At 44.0% G+C, this 19,193-nt stretch overlaps 1 protein-coding gene across 1 annotated transcript in view; it reads right to left on the minus strand.

Annotated features, from left to right (window-relative positions):
• Nucleotides 1-19,193, minus strand: part of CHRDL2 (chordin like 2) — a 79,755-nt gene that overhangs the window by 41,232 nt on the left and 19,330 nt on the right. Inside the window, exons 3-4 of the mRNA XM_044665988.1 lie at nucleotides 4,291-4,384; nucleotides 1,893-2,035 (exon numbers count right to left, since the gene is read on the minus strand). Of these exons, the coding sequence (XP_044521923.1) occupies nucleotides 1,893-2,035; nucleotides 4,291-4,384 (237 nt within the window). The remainder of the gene's footprint in view (nucleotides 1-1,892; nucleotides 2,036-4,290; nucleotides 4,385-19,193) is intronic.

The following is a 19,193-nucleotide window of genomic DNA, read 5'->3' on the forward strand; positions in this document are numbered from 1 at the left end:
GGCAGGGGCTCTCACCGCTTTAGAAACGGATTATGGTTAGAGGAATATCAGGAAAATCCATCGCCAAACTATGGTCTATAAATTTCCATTTCATCCTTAAGAGGAAACGTTATTTGGGTAAGAATAGACCCTTTCCTTCACTATAGCTCTCTGCCACTTGCTGAGAAGAGCTGTTTCTCTGTCCATTAAGTCAGTCAGTCAGCATGCTTTTATTAAGCCCTTACCCTGTGCCTTGGCCCTGGGCTAAGTGCTAGGGATAAGAAAAGCTAAAACATAGTCTCTCCCCTCAAGGAGCTCCTATTTGAATGGAAGAGACAACATGCAAATCACTATACGTATGGAAAAGATGGAAAGTCATCTTAAAGGGTGGGAGCCGGAGTTGAGGAACTGGGAAAGTCCTCCAAAGATCTGAGGTAAAGCTAGGGAAGCCAATGGGGCAGAGGTGGGGAGGGAGAGCTTTCCAGGCATGGGGCAGAGCCAGTGTGCTAAGCCATGGAAAGGGGGGTAAAGGGAACATTGTGTTCAAGGAACATCAAGAATCATAACAGCATATGAAGGGTTGAGTAAAATGTAAGAAGATTAAAAAGGCAGGAGGGGGGCCCAGAAGATGCTCCCTAGGGGCAGGGGCCACATCTCCATCTCGGACTGGGGGGGAACTCCTGAAGGAAAGGACTGTGGCTCTTGGAACAACTTATGCTCGTTCCCCAGCGACTGATTGCTTGACCGATATTTTGGGGGTTCACTTTAGAGTACCCTCTTTCTGCTCAGTTGAGAAAGCTACTGAATGCTGACATTCCCTTGGAAGAATTAAAGCCAAAATCCAGACAGTGTGCAGAGAAACATGCTGGGTTGGGCGCTGGGATGAAAGGTTCTCATCCATCTCTTGGCTCTGGGCTCTCATCTGAGGATGCCTGTGAATAGCTATTTCTGTGTATGCTACAAGGACTGGAAGGAAATGTTGAGCATTGATGCATGGGGGGAAGCCAGGATCCAAAGGGCTTGGCTGGCAAGGGAAGAGGGGGCGGGCAGCAGAGGATGAAGGGCTTGCTGGGGCCAACTAAACAATGGATAATAATAATGATGACGATGATCGCAGCTGACATTTCTACAGGGCTTCAATGTTTACCAAGTACTTTCCATCTCTTCTTTCCTTTTGATCCTCCTAAAAGACCCAATGAGGTGGGTAACGTCTAGTATGATCACTCCTGTTTTACTGATGAGGAAACTGAGTTTCAGAGGGGTGGCATGACTTGCTTAAGGACATATAACCAGTCAAGTAGGGATCAGAGGGGTGACATGACTTGCTTAGGGTCATTCAGCCAGTCAAATAGCATAGTTGGCATTCAGGCCTAGAACAAAAACCTGTCAGAATTGGGAGGAATCTTCCTTGTCCGGCTCTTTCATTTTCCAGACACTGAAACTGAGGTTCATAGCAGTTAAATGATGAACCCAAAGTGCTTTTAAGATTGCAAAGTATTGTAAAATAGGTTACCTCTTTTCATCCTCACAACAACCCTGAGAGAGGCTCTATTACCATTCCCATTTTACAAATGAGGAAATTGAGGCTGAGAGAAATTAAGTGACTTGCCCAAGGTGACACACAGCTAACAAGTGTCTGAGGCCAGATGGAAACTTAGGGTTTTGTCATCACCTGGTTGCTTTTTCGCCTGATCTCAGCATCATCCCTGGCCCATCCTATCCATCCCATCTCAACTCCCACTCGCCCATGTTGGAAGACTGTCGTCTCTTCCCATTAGATTATAAACTCCTTGAAAACACGGACTGTCTTTTGCCTCTTTTAGTATCATCAATACTTAGCATGGTACCTGACACGTAATAGGCACTTAATAAATATTTATTAATTGATTGGAAAGGATGGAGGAAAAACTTACTGAGCAGCTGCAAAAGACACACTGGTTGGTCTGACGGGAGGGAAAGAGTTCTTGGGTGGTGAATGTATCCCCTTGCTGGTAAGTGGTCCCATTGTATTGGCATGACTTCAGGGGGGCCCGGAGCCCTGATGGTGTGTGAGGTTCTTCAGAGAGATTGTGGGAAAAAAGGAAAGGAAAAGAAAAATGAAAATTCCTTCCAATTTGAGACATTGACCTGAGTCACCCCAAAAAGCCTCCCAGCCTTTGCTGGTTAGCATCTCCTTCCTCCCCAGCATTCCGGCAATGCTCCTCTGGTTCTTCATCTTCTGGGAGGCCTCTGTTCCCCAAGATTGGCCTTTCCCTGTTCCACTTTGCTTGGTTTCAGAGCCAATCTGGCTATGCTTCCTCCCTTCTAGAAACGAACCTTCCCCCCATGACTCTGACACCTGCGTACGTATCTTATCTACCAGTACCACATGATAAACTCCATGAGAATGGGAACAGGGTTTTGCCTAAACCTTACATCTCCTTTAAGACAAGCAGAGTGTTCTGCGTACAGTAAGTACTTAATAATGTGTTTTGGTTTTTTAAATGAAATGGGTTTGAATAATAGAAACTCTGATCTGGAGGATTGAAGATGGAGCATTCTGGGTTCCATGGTCCCAACTCTGAGGAGTGGGAACTCAAGTAGGTCCTTCCTAAAGTTTCTGGGTGACAGTGATAGGCAAGGGGGACCTCAAACCTGTACTTTCTTATTCCTCAACCTAGGACAGCTGGAGGAGTCCCACCCAGGGGAAGCTCTGTTCCTGCCTGATGATCTGAAAAGAGAAATCCATGTTTTTCTTACTCCTGTGTCTAGGGCCTGAAGGGGGTCATAGATTTAGATGGAAGAGAGACTTTATTCAGCAGGTTCAACCCTTTATTTTATAGATGATAGCCTGAGACACAGATGGATCAAGTGACTTTTCCAGGTTCTCACAGAGAGCAGGGCCAGAATTTAAATTTAGTTCACCTGACCCCAAACCCAGCTCTCTATATCAGAGGATATTCCTATATCGTTAACCTATATATAACCTATATATTGTTAATATATAACAACATTCCTATTTTGTTTTAACATTTACAAAATACTTTTCTCACCACAACCTCGAGGTATAGGCATTTTATACATTTTCACCCCCATTTTACAGTTGAGGAAGTTGAGGTTTTGGAGGGGTTAAGTGACTTGCCTATGCCAGAGCCACGACCTGGACCCAGGTTTCTTCAGGGTCCAAGTCCATCCAGCGCCCTTTCCAGGACAATGTACCATCCTACAAAAAGGAGCCACCCTGATGCGACTGGTGTCTAAGGCCACCATGGCACATTCCTCTTCTTCCTTCCCTGTGCCCTTCATATACTTGAAAATAACTCTCATAACTCTCCACTCATCTTTTTTCTAGAAGCTAAACATTCCTCATTCCCTCAATCAATTCTCCTATGATTTGGTCTTCAGTCTCCTCCTCATCATATCTGACCTCCTTTAGGTATGCTCCATTTTATCAATGTTCTTCTTAAAAATGGGTCTGACCATGGCCCAGAACTGCAAGACCACACTCACTGTTCTGATTGCTATGACTTTATTGATAAAGCCAAAGACAATGTTAGTTTTGGGGAGGGGGCTGCTATAGGATGTTATTGACTCATATTGGGCTTGTGGTTCACTATTCCCCTCAGATCTTTTTCATAGAAACTTATCTTAAGTTATCCTTCCCCCTAACTGTCTAAAATGAGGGCAGTGGATTAGCTGAATCTACATGCTAGACTTGGTATCTCCTCTTCTCTGATTCCTCCCAGCCCTAATCTCCAATATCCCTAGGCTACCATGCCGAAAAGGACCTTGAGAAAATAAATATACATGTTTTCCTATCATAGAAATCCCCTCAAAAAGAGGCCACTCAGTCTCTCTTTTGACATTTTCAGTGATGGGAATCCCCTCCTTGTTGAAGGAGACCATTCCATTTTAGGACCCCTAAGATTATTGGGAAATTTTTCTTTAATGGTAGATTGAAATTCTCCCTCTCCACGCAGAAAACCCTGCTTCCCTCTGGGGTAGTACACACACAGGAAAGTAGAAAGATACTTAGGGGAAGAGAAAAGAATTAGAGAATTAGAGGAAAGAGAGATGGGGGGCAGGGGTGGGACTGTGGGAATTTGGGTGAGGAGAAGGCTATGGAGTTGAGGAGAGAGGAGGCTGTGGAATAGAGGAAGGGACTAGAGGAAGAGGCATGGACTTAGAGAGAAGGGGGAATGAGTGAGAAGATGGGAGGCAGACTAGAGGGAAGGAGGGAGGAAAGAAGGTGGATGGATTTGAGGAGGGAAAGCAAAGAACCAGCAGGAAAGAGGGAAACAAGGAGCTGGGACAGAGGCTGACAATACTTACCTACACACCGAGGGCAGCATTGCTGAGGCTCCGTCACAGGCTGAGAACAGTGTACTGGTGGGCAGTGGAGGCGATAACAGCTCACATGGGCACTCTAGTTGGTTGGCGGGGGGAAAGGGGGAGAGAAGAGGTTCAAATTGGTACTTTGCAGAGTCCTAGATTCGTCTTTCTCAGTTTGGGTTGGGAAAAATTGACCTGGGGCCAAAATAGGATCCTGGAATTGTGCTCAAAATCCCAGCAAGGGGAAGCTGTTTGTCCAAAGGCACTCATGTAGACAGTGGCAAGGCAGGAACTAGTCAAAACTTGCGAGGACCTACCAAAAGAGGAATAATTCACCTACATGGAATCATCTGAGGGGTGCCAATATTTAATCCCCCATCACAGTTCCTGAAACTCCATCATTAATTCATTTTGGACAAAGTCATTATTAGAGAGCATAAGACCTTTCTCTAAAAAGTCACCCTTGGACTTCTGTCCTAGCAGCAATGCAATGACCCAGGACAATTCTGAGGGATTTATGGGGAAGAACTGCAGGAGTGGAAACAGAAGAAAAACAACTGCTTGAACGCATGGGATGAGGAGGACATGATTGGGGATGTAGACTCGAAATGACCACACCAATGCAACTATCAATAATATGGAAATAAGTCTTGATAGATGACACATGTTAAAACCAGTGGAGATGTGTGTTGGCTATGGGGGGGGGTGTGTGTGAAGGAGGGTTAAAAGGGAATGTAAAAACATGAATCATGTAACCATGGAAAATTTTTCTAAAAAATAAAATATTAAAAATAAAAGATAAAAAGTCACCATTGAATGCATATAATACATTACCTGGAAAGGGAAGGTGATAAATAGTTAATGTCTACTGATAACCTTAACACTGAGTTCTTGAGATTAATTGACTCTTATCTGGAGGCCCTGACTATGAGGTGATGGAGGTGAGATTTGGGGTTCAGAGAAAGGTGACAGGTCCAGTGAGGAGCCTTGAATAATAGTAGCTAACATTTCTATGGCTTATTTTATAGGTGGAGAAACTGCAGTTCCAAGGGGTTATAACTTGTCCAAGGTTCCATATTGGCAGGTAGTAGAGCCAGGACTTGAACAGAGATCTTGTAACTCCAAGTCCAATATTCTTTCCATGACACCAAACTGCCCTGGAGGGAGACTGCTGCTTTCCCAGTTGTACTTAGGGCTGGAGGGACATGGGGCTGTCCTACTTTTTATCCTGGGGCAAGTTCAGCTACCATCACCCTCATCTTCTCAGTCACCAAGACTAATGCCCCATTTTGACTCGACTTACAACTTCCTCCCTCAGAACTGTTCTTCTCCCTCCCCATCAGCCTTTCTTACAATTTGAAGCCAGAGTTTAGTTCACCCAAAATACATGCCCCAGGAGCCCTTGGTTCTAGTCCCTGTTCTTCTGCTGGTGGCATATAAACTTGGGCAAAACATTCCCTTTTTCTGAGTTGTCTCTGCCAAATGAACAAGTTGAACTCGAAGATCTTTAAGTTTGTTCTTTCTCAAACATTCTACATTCTACATTTAGAAAATCTATGTCTTTTCAATTGACATTATAGTTCTCTATGACTTCTGGAATCCCCATTCATCCCCATATACAAATAAAAATTCATTCACAAAGTCATTCAGCTTGAACTAGGCCCTCACAATAGCAATGCTGTCCTTTTAATTTTCCCTATTTGATTCCAAATCTTACTCCCCACAGAAGCTATTCTTCAACTTCTCTTCCTCAAGCCTTCCATGCCTTTCCCTTCCTGCTGTCTTTCAGTTGAGGGTCTCTTGCTTTGCAGGGAAAATTGGGGCTGTTGGACATGAGCATCTTCTTTTCCCATTCTCCTCATCCCCAAATTCCAGGGCATCAACCCTCGTCCCATCTTCCTGACTCTGACAAAGAAGAGGTCCTTCTCCTTGCAGAGGACAGCCGCTCTATTTGTACAAAATCCTATCTCCTACTTCAATTATCTCCTCATAGCTTCAACCTGTCCCTATCAACTAGTTCTTTCCCTACTGACTTCAAACATGCCTAAGTCTCTTCCATCATTTAAAAGCCTTCACTATGTGTGATTAAAATGGTCTTTCCAGGACTCGTTTTCCCAGCAGCCATTTTCCTTCTCCCATTACGTGCTTATGGACGTAGGATATAGTTTGATGTGACCCCATCCCTCTCTCTCTTTTCTCCTGATCATGGCTGGGATGTTGCGTGAGTGCCAGGCAGGAGAATTTTTCTCATGTGTTTTTACTAAGGCTTTTACTTTCGTTCTTGTATTTTTTCTACTCCAAGTGATTATTAATAAATCTTATAAAATATGATACTTGGAGTATTTGGATATTTAAATTTTTACAACTGAGAAGGGGGAGGGAAAGAAAATGAATCACGTAAACATGGAAAAATATTTTTAAAAATGATAACTTAAAAAATAATAAAAGCCTTCACTAGTCCCTGCTATCCCCCCAGATTATCATCTCTCTTCCTGTTGTCAGCCCAACTCCTAGAAAAAGTTGTCTAAACTTTATTTGAATCTGATGTTCGACTTCACCACACAGCTGAAGCTGCTCTCTCCAAAGTTACCAATGATCTCTTCAGTTCAAAAACTGATCTTTTCTTCTCAGTCCCCATCCATTATCAACTGAATTTGACATTTTTGACCACTTCTCTCCTCATGGATACTCTCTTTTCTCTGGGTTTTCAGGATGCTCTTCTCTTCTGATTATCTTCCTATCTCTATGACATTACTTGAATTACCCAGGAAAATTTTATTTAGAGAGTTGAAAGTTTACAAAGTGTTTTCCTTACAACAGCTATAAATAGAAGGTTTGTTTGTTGTTTAGTTGTTTCTGCCACATCTGACTCTTTGGGACCCCATTTTTGGGTTTTCTTTGCAAAGATAGTGGAGTGGTTTGCCATTTCTTTCCCCAGCTCATTTTACAGATGAGAAAACTGAGGCAAATGGGGTTAAGTGACTTGCCCAGGGTCACACAATAATTAAGTATCTGAGGCCAGATTTGAACTTAGGAAGATGAGTCTTCCTGACTCTAAGCCCAGCATTCTATCCACTGCATCACTTCTGCCTTCTCAAATTCCCAGACCTTTAACTATTTTGTATTTGATCACTTTGTATTTTTTCTGTTTGTATTCCTACATGTACTTATTTTATTTCCCTTGTTCGTCTGCCTCTTTTCAAGGAGGGGTCGTTTATTCATTATTATTTATATTGTCATTGTTGTTCAGTCATGCCTTATTCTTCATGACCCCATGGACCACAGTTATCCAGGACTTTTCTGGCAAGGATCCTGGAGCAGTTTGCTCTTTCCTTCTCCGGTGGATCCTTTTGTCAGGCGATCAGAGGTTAAGTGATTTGCCCAGTGTCACACAGCTAGAAGTATCTGAGGGCAGATTTGAACTCAGGTCTTCCTCTAATCACCACCTAGCTGCCGCCTGCACACTCTGGGAAGTAGAGGTGTGCCCCAGCTAGTCCCCAGTGCTATGAAAGAGACTGAGATCATTAAGAACATTCTTGAACTAGGCCCTCACAATAGCAATGCTGTCCTTTTAATTTTCCCTATTTGATTCCAAATCTTACTCCCCACAGAAGCTATTCTTCAACTTCTCTTCCTCAAGCCTTCCATGCCTTTCCCTTCCTGCTGTCTTTCAGTTGTTCTCATTGTTCTCAGGGACCTCAGGCTTCCCTAACTCACATGGCAGAAAACTTACATCCTGCTGAAGCAGCTTATTGAACCACAGCACACTTCTATAATCCAAGACATTCTACCGTATGCTGGAGAGACAGTGCAGTGGAGTGATAGCCACCCTTGAAGCCAAGAAGACCTGGAATCTACGATCTGATATTTATATGACCCTGAGCAAATCACTGAAACTCTCAGGACTCCACGATGCTTTCTAAGACTCTCTAAGACCATCACTTTCAGAGAAGGTGCCAACAGATAGGTGGAAGGTTATTTACCATGGAATTTCCCATACAAAAGAAATCACAGCTAATTCCTGATCCTTCTCCCTATCTTCCTTATTCTAATCTAAAGACACTTTGTGACATCTTAATTTTTCCTTAACAACAACAACAATAATAATAATAATAACAACAATAATAATAATTAGTCTTTAAAGTTTTTAAAGTGCTTTTACATATGCTATCTCAATTGATTTTACAACCTACCTGCAAGGTAGGTGATATTATTATCTCCATTTCATAGATGGAGAAACTCAGGCAGACAGAGGTTAAGTGACTTGCTCAGAATCACACAGCTGAGTCACAAGTGCTTAAGGATACATTTGAACTCAGACCCTCTTTGCCCCATGAACTTTAAACAGTGTGAGCTATGGACTTTCTGTCCCTTCAAATATTTGGATCATGTCACCGCTAAGCCTTCTCTTCTCTAGGCTAACTCTCCAGTTCTTCCTTTTTTCCCCTTCTTCAGTTTACATCTTAATAGAGGAAGATAAACATAGTAGCCAGGGAGGGCTATTTTGACTGAGATGTTGCTAGGAGGGTGAATGTAGCCACAGAACAATTACGTGAATTCTCACCCATCAGGAGCCTTGGGATGAGAGCTGAAAAACCCAGTTGGAGATGAAAAGTCACCCCTGAGAGTAGCAAGAATAAAAGAGACAACAGATAAACATCCCATGTGCTATACTAGTGTCCCTACAATACTAAAAGATCCATCCGTTCTCTGATAAAGCCTGATTTCCAGTTCCTTTCCCATCCTGGTTGCCCTCTTCTGGCTGGAGCTTGTCTTGCCTAAATTGAGATGCCCAGAATTCAGCCTAACTCATTAAGTGTTTATTAAATGCCTGTTTTGTCTAAAGTTCCCACAAGTCCTCCAGTGTCTCCCTGCAGCTCAGAGATGGCTTTGAGCACAGGTCCAGCCACACACAGATCATCATCTTTCTGAGGACCACCTACCTACCTAAGTACAAAGAGCTTCATCATCATTAGAACCTAAGCCTCTTAAGAGCAGGGATTATTTCATTTACTGTAATTGTATCCCCAGCAGCCAGCATGGCACCTGGCCCACAGTGGATGTTTAATAAATCTTAGCCCCTAGGCAATGAATTCTTTGATCGTATTAATCCATTAAACAAGGTAAATTTTTAAAAATGTTTCCTAGGCCAATATGACCCTTCCTGATTCCACGGTGACAATGGTGAAGTGGCAGAAAAGGAGTCAGAGGTTGTTAAGAAGTTACAGTTTTTAGTGTGTCTATAAGCATTAAATAACTGTTGAGACCCTTGTAAAGTCAATGAGGGGTACTACGGATAGAGTTTAGGGACTAGGGTCAGGAAGCTGTGCTCCGCAGTCATTTCAGTCATATTCAAGTCTTCTGTGCTCCATTTTTAGGGGTTTTCTTGGCAAAGATACTGGTTTGCCATTTCATTCCCCAGTTCATTTTTATTTATTTAAAAAAAAACACTTACCTTCTGTCAAAGTATCGATTCCAAGGCAGAAGAGTAGTAAGGGTCAAGCAATTGGGGTTAAGTGACTTGCCCAGGGTCCCAATGCTAGCTAGTAAGTGTCTAAGGCTGGATTCTTACTCATGAAGGTGTGTCTTTGTGATTCCAGATCCAGTGCTCTAACTACTGTGCCACTTGGCTGCAGAGCAAGAATATGATAGTTCAAACCTAATCTCCAAGTCTTACTGGCTGTGAGACCCTGGGCAAGTCACTTAGCTTCTTTTTGCCTCAGTTTCCTCAACTATAAAATGGAGATAATAATAGCACCTACCTCCCATGGTTTTTGTGAGGATCAACTGATATAAAATTTATACAGCACTTAGCACAATGACCAGCTATTATTATGAGTGTTTGTCTGACAACTGCAGTAAGCTGACAGAGAACTGGAGACACTGAAGCATGGTAGCACTGGCATTCTTTCTATAAGGAAAACATTAGACATAAGGAAGTTGGAGCCAAAGTTGTGAAAAGGTTCATATGAAAACCAAATAAGCCAGATTATAAGAGCATTTGGAGATGCGACTGGAAAGGCAGCAGACAAGGGGGGAAATGGAAAAGATCTGTCAATGTTGTTTTTTTTTTTTTTTGGTTTCAAGGTAGAAGAGTGGTAAGGGCTAGGTAATGGGGGTTAAATGACTTGCTCAGGGTCACACAGCTAAGAAGTTACTTCTAAAGCGATCGAGGTTCTTCACTGATTGCAGTATACTTTTATTACCTCACTGGTGAGGAATAGCACTTAGGGAAATAAAGTTAGGACTGACAGCTAGACTTCCAATTTATATATCCTCAAAACGAATCCCTTAATACTTTCAAAATTCTGTTGCCTCCTGCATAGATTTCCTCTAGTCTAGTTCATAGATGGGGTAGCAAGGGGAGAAGTCATTGTACATACATGATGAAGTTGTCCAAAATCATTAATTGCCTCATTATTAATATGGTCTCTTGAAGCTGGTGGTCATCTTTTGAGGGGTAATGAGGTGAGATTCATGTCCTGGATATATTGGTGAAAGAGTGATTGATCACTCAGTTAGAGAAATTTAATGGGGTTATACAAGAAAGAATGGGCATGGGGTAGTTACTGAGTGAGGCTGGAGTGGGAGTAGGACACCAGTGAAGGTGAGGGAGGAAGGGCATCCATGTACCAACCACAGGAGCTGATTCTCCGGAATAGAATAGGAGGGAATTAGCAAGGAAGGAAGAACGTCTAGGGGAGGGGCCCTTGGAACTAGAGTTGATTCTGTATTCAGAGTGACTGATTCCAGCCCTAAGAGGTCCTGAGTTAACTGGCAACATTTTTAGTCCCTAGTATCTCTATAATGAGAAAAGAAAGCGCTAGGGAGAAGCTGATGGACTAGTGCTCAGGTCCAAGTTTAAAAATTGGTGGCAAGTGCTTCTGAGGTCCTCTGAGTGGGGTTATGTCCCCGTGAGCTCCAGTGGTCATGAGGAGGTGAGAAATGAAGGCAGCCAGATGTAGTGGGACCTTAAGCGTTCAAGAAGATGATCAGCTTCTTCCTTCTGGACAATATGCTCCCAGGACCTCTCGACCCCTGCTATTTAGGTCCATCCAAAACAATAGGGACATGTTCAGAAGGTGTTAAGCAAGAATGTAGCTACCCTAGACTGTGTAACCAAAGGCATCATGGTTTAGTCCTGGTTAATGATGACTCCGTGCCCAAGCCCTCGAGCATCTTCCACTAGAGCTCAACATATAAAACCCCTCCAGAAACATATATCATGGGAGAAAACCAGCGTGGGTAAGTGGACTTCCCAAACTGCATTGCTCTGCCCCAACTAGACCTCTTGCTCTCCCTCCTTCGAACACACTCAGTTCTGTAGTTGGAGCATAACAACCAGTTTAGAGTCCATCGGCTTGGAGACCTGGGATATCCCCGACATCGTCTGTAACCTGCCCCAAGCCTCCAAAGGTAGGTGCCCTGCCTAAATCTACTGGCAACAGCTTCTGCCTTCCTGATCCCTCAACACAATTGCCCTGTAGTTGAGGCACTTGGTGATACAGTGGATACTGCCATCATGGAGCAGGAAGACCTGAGTTCCAAACTGGTCTGAGACATTTACTGTGTGACCCTGGGCAAGCTACCTAACTGCTGCTTGCCTCAGCTTCCTCAGTTGTAAAATGGGGATAATACAACACTTAGCAAGGTTGTGAGGATTAGATGAGATAATATTTATAAAGCACCCGGCACATAGTAATTACTATATAAATGTTTATACCCTTTCCCCTTCCTTATCTAACATAACTTCTATTCATGTATCATAGGACTGCATTAGCTTTCTTAGCAGTGGTATCAAGGCTTTTTAAAAAACCCTTACATTCTGTCTTAGAATCAATAATAAGTATTGGTTCCAAGGCAGAGGAGTGATAAGGGCTAGGCTATGGGGGTTAGGTGACTTGCCCAAGGTCACACTAATAGGAAGTGTCTGAGACCAGATTTATACCCAGGACCCTCTGGACAGACACGTCCTAGCTGTGTGACCCTGGACAAGTCACCTAACCCCTATCTGGGCCATCTAACTGCCCCATCAAGCTTTCTGCTTATCCCCATAACTTGTCTGTTAACTAGGCAAATCTAAATACTACTTTCATCTTCTAAAGTTCCCTACTTTTCCTCCCAGGTCTGAAATAATCCACCTTTTCTCTTTCTCACCAATTAGGTCTAGCTCCATCCTTTGGCACCAGGGATCAATACATGAATGTCCTAGTTTTTTAGAAGTGGAGAAAGATTCTTCACACTCTACACTGGTACATCTGACTTTCCTGGCAAAGTTCAAGAATACATTATTAAAGGGGTGACAGCTCCTGCCTCAGTGCCTCCTCTGTGGCTGCTGTCTCCCAGGCCTGGGATGCTCTTCCTCCTCACTGCCGCCTTCTCGCTTTCCTGACCTCCTTCAAGGCTCACCTCCAGGGCCACCTTCCCCTCCAGTCCTTTGCCAGTGCCTTCCACCCCCCACCAGTGCCTTCTCTCTGAGATTCCCTTCTGGCCTTCTGGTCTCCTGTAGAACTTGTATGTATAGAGCTGAGTGCATGCTGCTTCTCTTATTAGGACGGGAGCTCCTTTGGTTTTCCTCTGTATCCCCAGCACTCACTAGCACCCAGTAAGTCTTTACTCAATGTTCGTTGACTGACTGCTTGGCTCAAGAGGACAGGGAGGAATCTGGGGCAAGGAAAATGGGCAGGGGGTAGGGATGGAGGGCAGGGATGTGGAACGTCCCTGACAGAAGCAGAGAGTGGGAGATAAGTGGGAATCTCCCGGATTCTATCTCTTATGCAAATTAAAGAGAAAGTTGTACCAAGAGGAAGAGGGGGTGTGCCTCAGGGGACCGGCTCCAGCTGGGACACAGCCCCAGATGTCCAAGGCTGAGGAACACCTGCTGTTTGTCTGAAGAGCTGACGTCAGCACCCCCCACCCGGCCATCCATCCACCCACTCCCTCCTCCCTGAGAACAGACAGCAGGGCCTATTACACCATCAGGAATTATGTCACAAATGGGTTTGGCGTAGGGCCAAGAGACATTTCAAGCTTCGGTGCAGCAGCCTTCCTGCACGGGGCCAAAGAGCTCTGGCTGCCAGTGGGGGGGGGGGGTCCCCTTGGTCCTCACGTCCATCCCCCTACCTCTCAGCAAGTCACCATCTTGGTGAGGTCAGAGCATTTCAGAGGATCCTAGGTGGAGAGCTGAAAGGGGCCTCTGAGCTCATCATCGGGTTGGAGGAGAACCAGGAGAGAGCAAGGAGCACAAAAACCAAGAGAGGAGACAGAATTCAAGAGAAAAAGAGGACTGACAGCGTCAGAGGCTGAGTTGAGAAAAACAAAGATTGAGAAAAGGCTGGAAGACTTGGCAACTGAAAGAAGGGAACTCAGGTCCAAATCCCTCGTTTTATAGACAAAGAAACTAAGGACAAGATGAGAGGGAGGGATTTGCCCACAATCCCACAGGCAGTAAGTAGCAGCATTTGAATCCAGGTTTTCTGATTCTGAATTGCACCAGTTTCCCCTTCTGTAAAATGAGGGGATGTCAAGCAAAACAAATTCCCCCAAAGGCTAAGCACAAATGTAGTCCAATTGTTTCAGTCAAGACTGATTCTTTGTGACCCTCTTTGGGGTTTTCTTGGCAAAGATTCTGGAGTGGTCTGCCGTTTCCTCTTTCATCTCATTTTACAGATGAGGAAACTGAGGCAAACAGAGTGAAGTGACTTGTCTAGGATCACCTAGATTAGAGTAGTCTGCCATTTCCTTCTCTATCTCATTTTATAAATGAGGAAACTGAGGCAAACAGCATGAAGTGACTTGTCTAGGGTCACCTAGACTAGAATAGTCTGACATTTCCTTCTTTATCTCATTTTACAGGTGAGGAAACTGAGACAAACAGCATGAAGTGATTTGTCTAGGGTCACTCAGCTACCTTAAGACTGGAATAAAACTTGGGTCTTCCTGACTCTAGTCCTAGTGCTCTATCCACTCTGCCACCTAGCTGCCCTTTGTACAAAAATTAATCTATATCTACACACACAAACATAAATATGCATATGTATGTATGTACACACATATATGTACACACATGTATATATCTATATCTCTCTCTATGGGTGTATATCTAAATCCATAACCTCTCTGTAATGGATGATAGTATATTTTATTCTCAATCCTCTCAGGTGCAGGATGGGAAGGAGAGAAAATAGATTCCTGTGTTTTTTGGAGGTTTTTTAAAAATAGGAGGATGTTCCAAATGTAAAATGTTCTGTGACCCTTCAGACGAGGCCACTGCGTTTTAATTTTCCTTAACTCTTTTTACTTTGTTCCCAAGACCTATCACAAAGCAGGAATCATCTGTAAAAGCTTATAACGGAAAAACAAAATCCATCCACAAACCGAAAGCGGAAAAATGAAAAAATCAAATCAAATGAGGGAGTCGACACGATAGCCTCCACGAGCTAATTCCTCTGATTTGGGGCTGAAGATGCTTTCGGTTCCTTAAAGGTGGGACCTTGGCTGCTTCTCTTAGTCTTGGAGCTGCCTTGAGGCAATGTAGAGAGAACATGGCACCAGGCTTCACATCTTGGTTCTGACACTTCAAAACTGGGTGACTATGAGTTAAATTCACATAGTTTCTCTGATCCAAAGGGTCTTTATCATTTAAAAAAACATTATTTAAACTCTTACTTTCCATCTTAGAATCAACTGTGTATTAGTTCCAAGGCAGAAGAGTGGTAAGGGCTAGGTAAAGGGGATCAAGTGACTTTGCCCAGGGTCACCCAGCTAGGAAGTGTTGGAGGTCAGATTTGAACCCAGAACCTCCTATTTTTAGCCCTGGCTTTCTATCCGTTGAAGCACTCAGCTGCCTCCCCAGTCTTCATCTTTAAAATGGTGATAACATCTGAGTATCGTCCTCACGGGATTGTTGGGAGGATGGAATGAGGCAATATACTTGGCCCACTTCAATGCATTATACAAATGTCAGCTATTATTTGCCTTGCACATTTGAAGTGTTTAATGAATGCTTGTTGATGTCCTGTAGCAGACTATATTATTACTGTCAGGCACTCCTGGCTGGAAGGCACTGAGAACGCAAGACCCCACTGCGCTTATTGTTCATGGGCTATTAAAAAAAAAAAAGCCAAACATTTGATCAGCAGAGCAAAATGTAGCTTTAAAAACTCTCCTCCAAAATACATCTGTGAAGCCCAGAGGCACAGAGGCAGCTGGGTGGCTCAGGAGATAGAGCCAGGTCTAGAGATGGGAGGACCTGGGTTCAAATCTGGCCTTAGATGGTTCCTAGCTTTGTGACCCTGGGTAAGTCACTTAACCCCTTTTGCCTGCCCCTTGCCCTTTTGATTTGATTTCATTTGATCCTGAGTATCTTGCTTACAACTAATTTGGTAGAATTTATACTAAGGCAGAAAGTAAAGGTTAGAAAAAAAAAGCCAAACATTTGTTCAGTGGAGCAAAATTTAGCCTTAAAAACTCTCCTTCAGCAACATAACTCTGTGAAGAACAGAGGTGTTTATGAGATCATAAAAAATCCTTTCGAGAGAAGCAGGCTGGCAGAGTGCATAAAGAGCCAGTGTTCCCATCAGGAAGGCCCGGGGCTAAGAACTACCTTTGACACAGACTGCCTGAGTGACCCTGGGCAAGTCCCTTGACTTTTCAGTGCCCCCGGGAAATGCTGTAAGACTCTAAGTTGAAAAGGAGTTGGGCATCTATATCCATATGGGGCATTTCCTCCCCTTAAGTCCATCTCAACCCCTGCCAGTTTTCTTTCCCCAAATTCCTAGGAAGATTTAAAAAAAAAATGGTTCTTAAATCAGAGAATCTGGGCTCAAATTAATCTGACCTCTGACACTTGTGTGTGATTTTGGGCAAATCTCTTAATTTTCCTGGTCCTCAGTTTCCTCATCTGAAAAATAAGGAGTTTGGATTCGATGGCCTTCTGTGAGCCTAAAGGAAGACCCCTCAATTTTCCCTGGCCCAGCCCCCCAGCACACTGGATAGATGCCCTGTGATGGACTTATGGCAAGATACGGGTAAAAGTGGGCAACTGAGGGGCACAGTAGACAGAGAGCGAGGAAGTCAGGAAGCCTGAACATTCTCAGACACTTCCTAGCTACGTGACCCTGGGCAAGTCACTTCACCCTGTTTGCCTCAGTTTCCTCATTTGTAAAATGAACTGGAGAAGGAAATGGCAAAACACTCCAGGATCTCTGCCAAGAAAACCCCAGATGGGGTCACGAAGAGGTGGGACAAGCCTGAAAAATGACTGAACAAAAACAAATGGGCCAAAGTGGTGCCAGATGAGTAGGTGTGGAAGCATTGTGATTTGTACAGTTGGAGTGCATTGATGAGCTTGAGCGGTCCAGAGGAAGGTTGGAGTATGCTGTGATTTTATTTGATTTGACTTTCTACAGAATTATTAAAAAGCCTTTAACAAGAAAACGCCTACACCAGAAGCTAGGGGCTGTGTCACTAATGAGCTGTGGGAGCTCCTGGAGGGAGGGGGCTCTGGTGGTGCCTTTCGCTATCCTCAGGGCTTAGAACTGGGCTTGGCACACAGTAAGGTCTTAATAAATGCATATTGATTGACCATGAGACCTCAGGCAACTCCCTCCCTCCTTCTGAATCTTAGTTAACTCATAAGATCCTAAAATGAGTGCTAGAAGGGCCTTCGGAGCCTATCTGGCCTAATTCTCTCATTTTAGAGGAAACTAAGACTCAGGGAGATTAATGATTTATCCAAGGTCACATAGTAAGCCTCAGAGAAATGTGTGGCTTGTCCAAGATCACATAAGTATTATAGTAGTAAGCATCAGACTATTGATTGGCCCAAGTAAGCAGTGGATTTGAACCCAGATCCTCAGACTTCAGAGTCAGTGACCTTTCCACTATACTAATACAAACTTATGAACCTCAGATTATGGGACTCATCTATAAAATGACCTTGGCAATCCCTGAGCTGCCTTCCTCACAGGATTACTGTAGAACTCAATGAATGAATGACTGAATGAATAAATGAATGAATACTCTTAAAAGTACCAAGTTGCCACAAGGCAGCTAGAAGGCACAGGGGATAGAATCAGGAAGATATTTTCTAGCTGTGTGATTCTGGGCAAGCTGCTTAGCCCTGTTTGCCTCAGTTTCCTCATCTGTCAAATGAGCTAGAGAAGGAAATAGCCAACCACTCCAGTATCTCTGCCAAGAAACCCTAATGGGGTCATAAGGAGTCAGACAACTAAACAACAACATACAAGAGGAACAGAGAATAATTTTCCCCCCTTAAACCCTTACTTTTTGTCTTAGAATTGATATTAAGTATGGGTTCCGAGGCAGAAGAGCAATAAGGGCTGGGCAATTGGGGCTAAGTGACTTGCTTAAGGTCACACAGCTGGGAAGTGTCTGGAGACTGTATCTGAACTCAGATCTTCCTAAGCCAAGGCCAGTGCTTTCTCTGCTGTGCTACCTAGCTACCCAAGCGTTATCATCATCATCAGGCTCTGGAGGCAGCCGGCAGACTGAGAAGAGCACTGAACATGGAGGCTGGAGACATGGGTCATTCCTAGCCCTGAGGCTAGCCGGGCACATATTTTTAGGCAAGTCATTCTGAGCTCTCAGTTTTTCTCATGCTCCTTGCTTCCTGCTAGTACTCTCCTTTGCGGTCATTCCTCTACTTCCAGCTTTCAATAAACCTGTCTTCTTTTGAAGTTTGCACAACCTGTTTGTAATATGTTCTCCCTCTCCTTGTTGCTGTCATACCCTGGTCATCTCCAGGTCATTCTCCCAGCTTCCTCATTGACTTCCATGCCTAGCTCACCATCAGAGAAGATGTCCTCTTCATCCCCTGCCACAATCATCTGATCTCTTAATTCCTCAGCCTTCTCAAGTCCAGCAACCTCCTCCTCCACCCCCTCCTAGAGCCACACACCACTATTGTCCCACTTGACACCATCCCAGTGCACCCCTTGAAATGCTTCTCTCCAGCCACAGCTTCCTACCCTTCTGCTCTTCCATTCTCACTCACTTTCACACACAAAAAACAAACAAACAAACAAACAAAAAAAACACTCTTGGCTCTTCTCATAGCCTTCAGCCCCCTGACCCCCAACATTCCCATTCTCCTGATCCATCCTTTCCACTTTGGCTGTACTTGCTTCCTTACCCAGCCTAGATCCCAGCAGTTGCTTCAGGATCTCACTAACTACAAGCCTCGAATTCCCTTTTTCCTTGACAGTCCTTTCTAATGGCAGATTCTCATTTCCAGATAACTCTCATCATCTGGTTTACCTAGTTCCTGCTCTAGGATCCATTCAGTGTCCCTGGAGAAAATAATGAAATTGAGCTGATTTTACCCACCATCCCTTGAGGGATCTGGTCCTCAGTGATGCCCAATAATTTTCCTACCCCTCCCACTGCAGACTGGATCATCTCATTCCCCATAGTGGCTGTTCAACATTTTGTCTTCCCTTCTTTCTTCACAGATCATGTTCCCATCCCTACCCCTTCTTCCCAGACGCTTATTAGCTATGACCACAAGCAAGCCATTTAACATCTCTGATACTCGGCTTCCTCATCCCCCAAAGGAGGATAATTCCTGTACCTCCTGCCTCCTCGAAGGGTTACGGTGAGGCTCACACAAGATGATGTACGTGAACTAACTTGCAAACCTGAAAGTGCTACATCCCCATCAGTTGTCATTACTGTTAATGTCAGGCTGTTCTGTTACCACCATCTAAATCAAACTACCTTAGCTCCTCCCCACCATTTCTCAAGTATTCCCAACATCTGCCTCCCCACTCATCCACTCTCTCCTTCCAACATCAGACACAGAAGAAAAATCTTCACTCCTCATAGATCCCTCTTAAAATCTGAAGCTCCCCCCTTTTTTTAACCTTTACCTTTTGTCTTAG

Source organism: Gracilinanus agilis, chromosome 3, assembly GCF_016433145.1.
Source record: "Gracilinanus agilis isolate LMUSP501 chromosome 3, AgileGrace, whole genome shotgun sequence".
In the NCBI taxonomy this organism is placed as follows: domain Eukaryota; kingdom Metazoa; phylum Chordata; class Mammalia; order Didelphimorphia; family Didelphidae; genus Gracilinanus; species Gracilinanus agilis.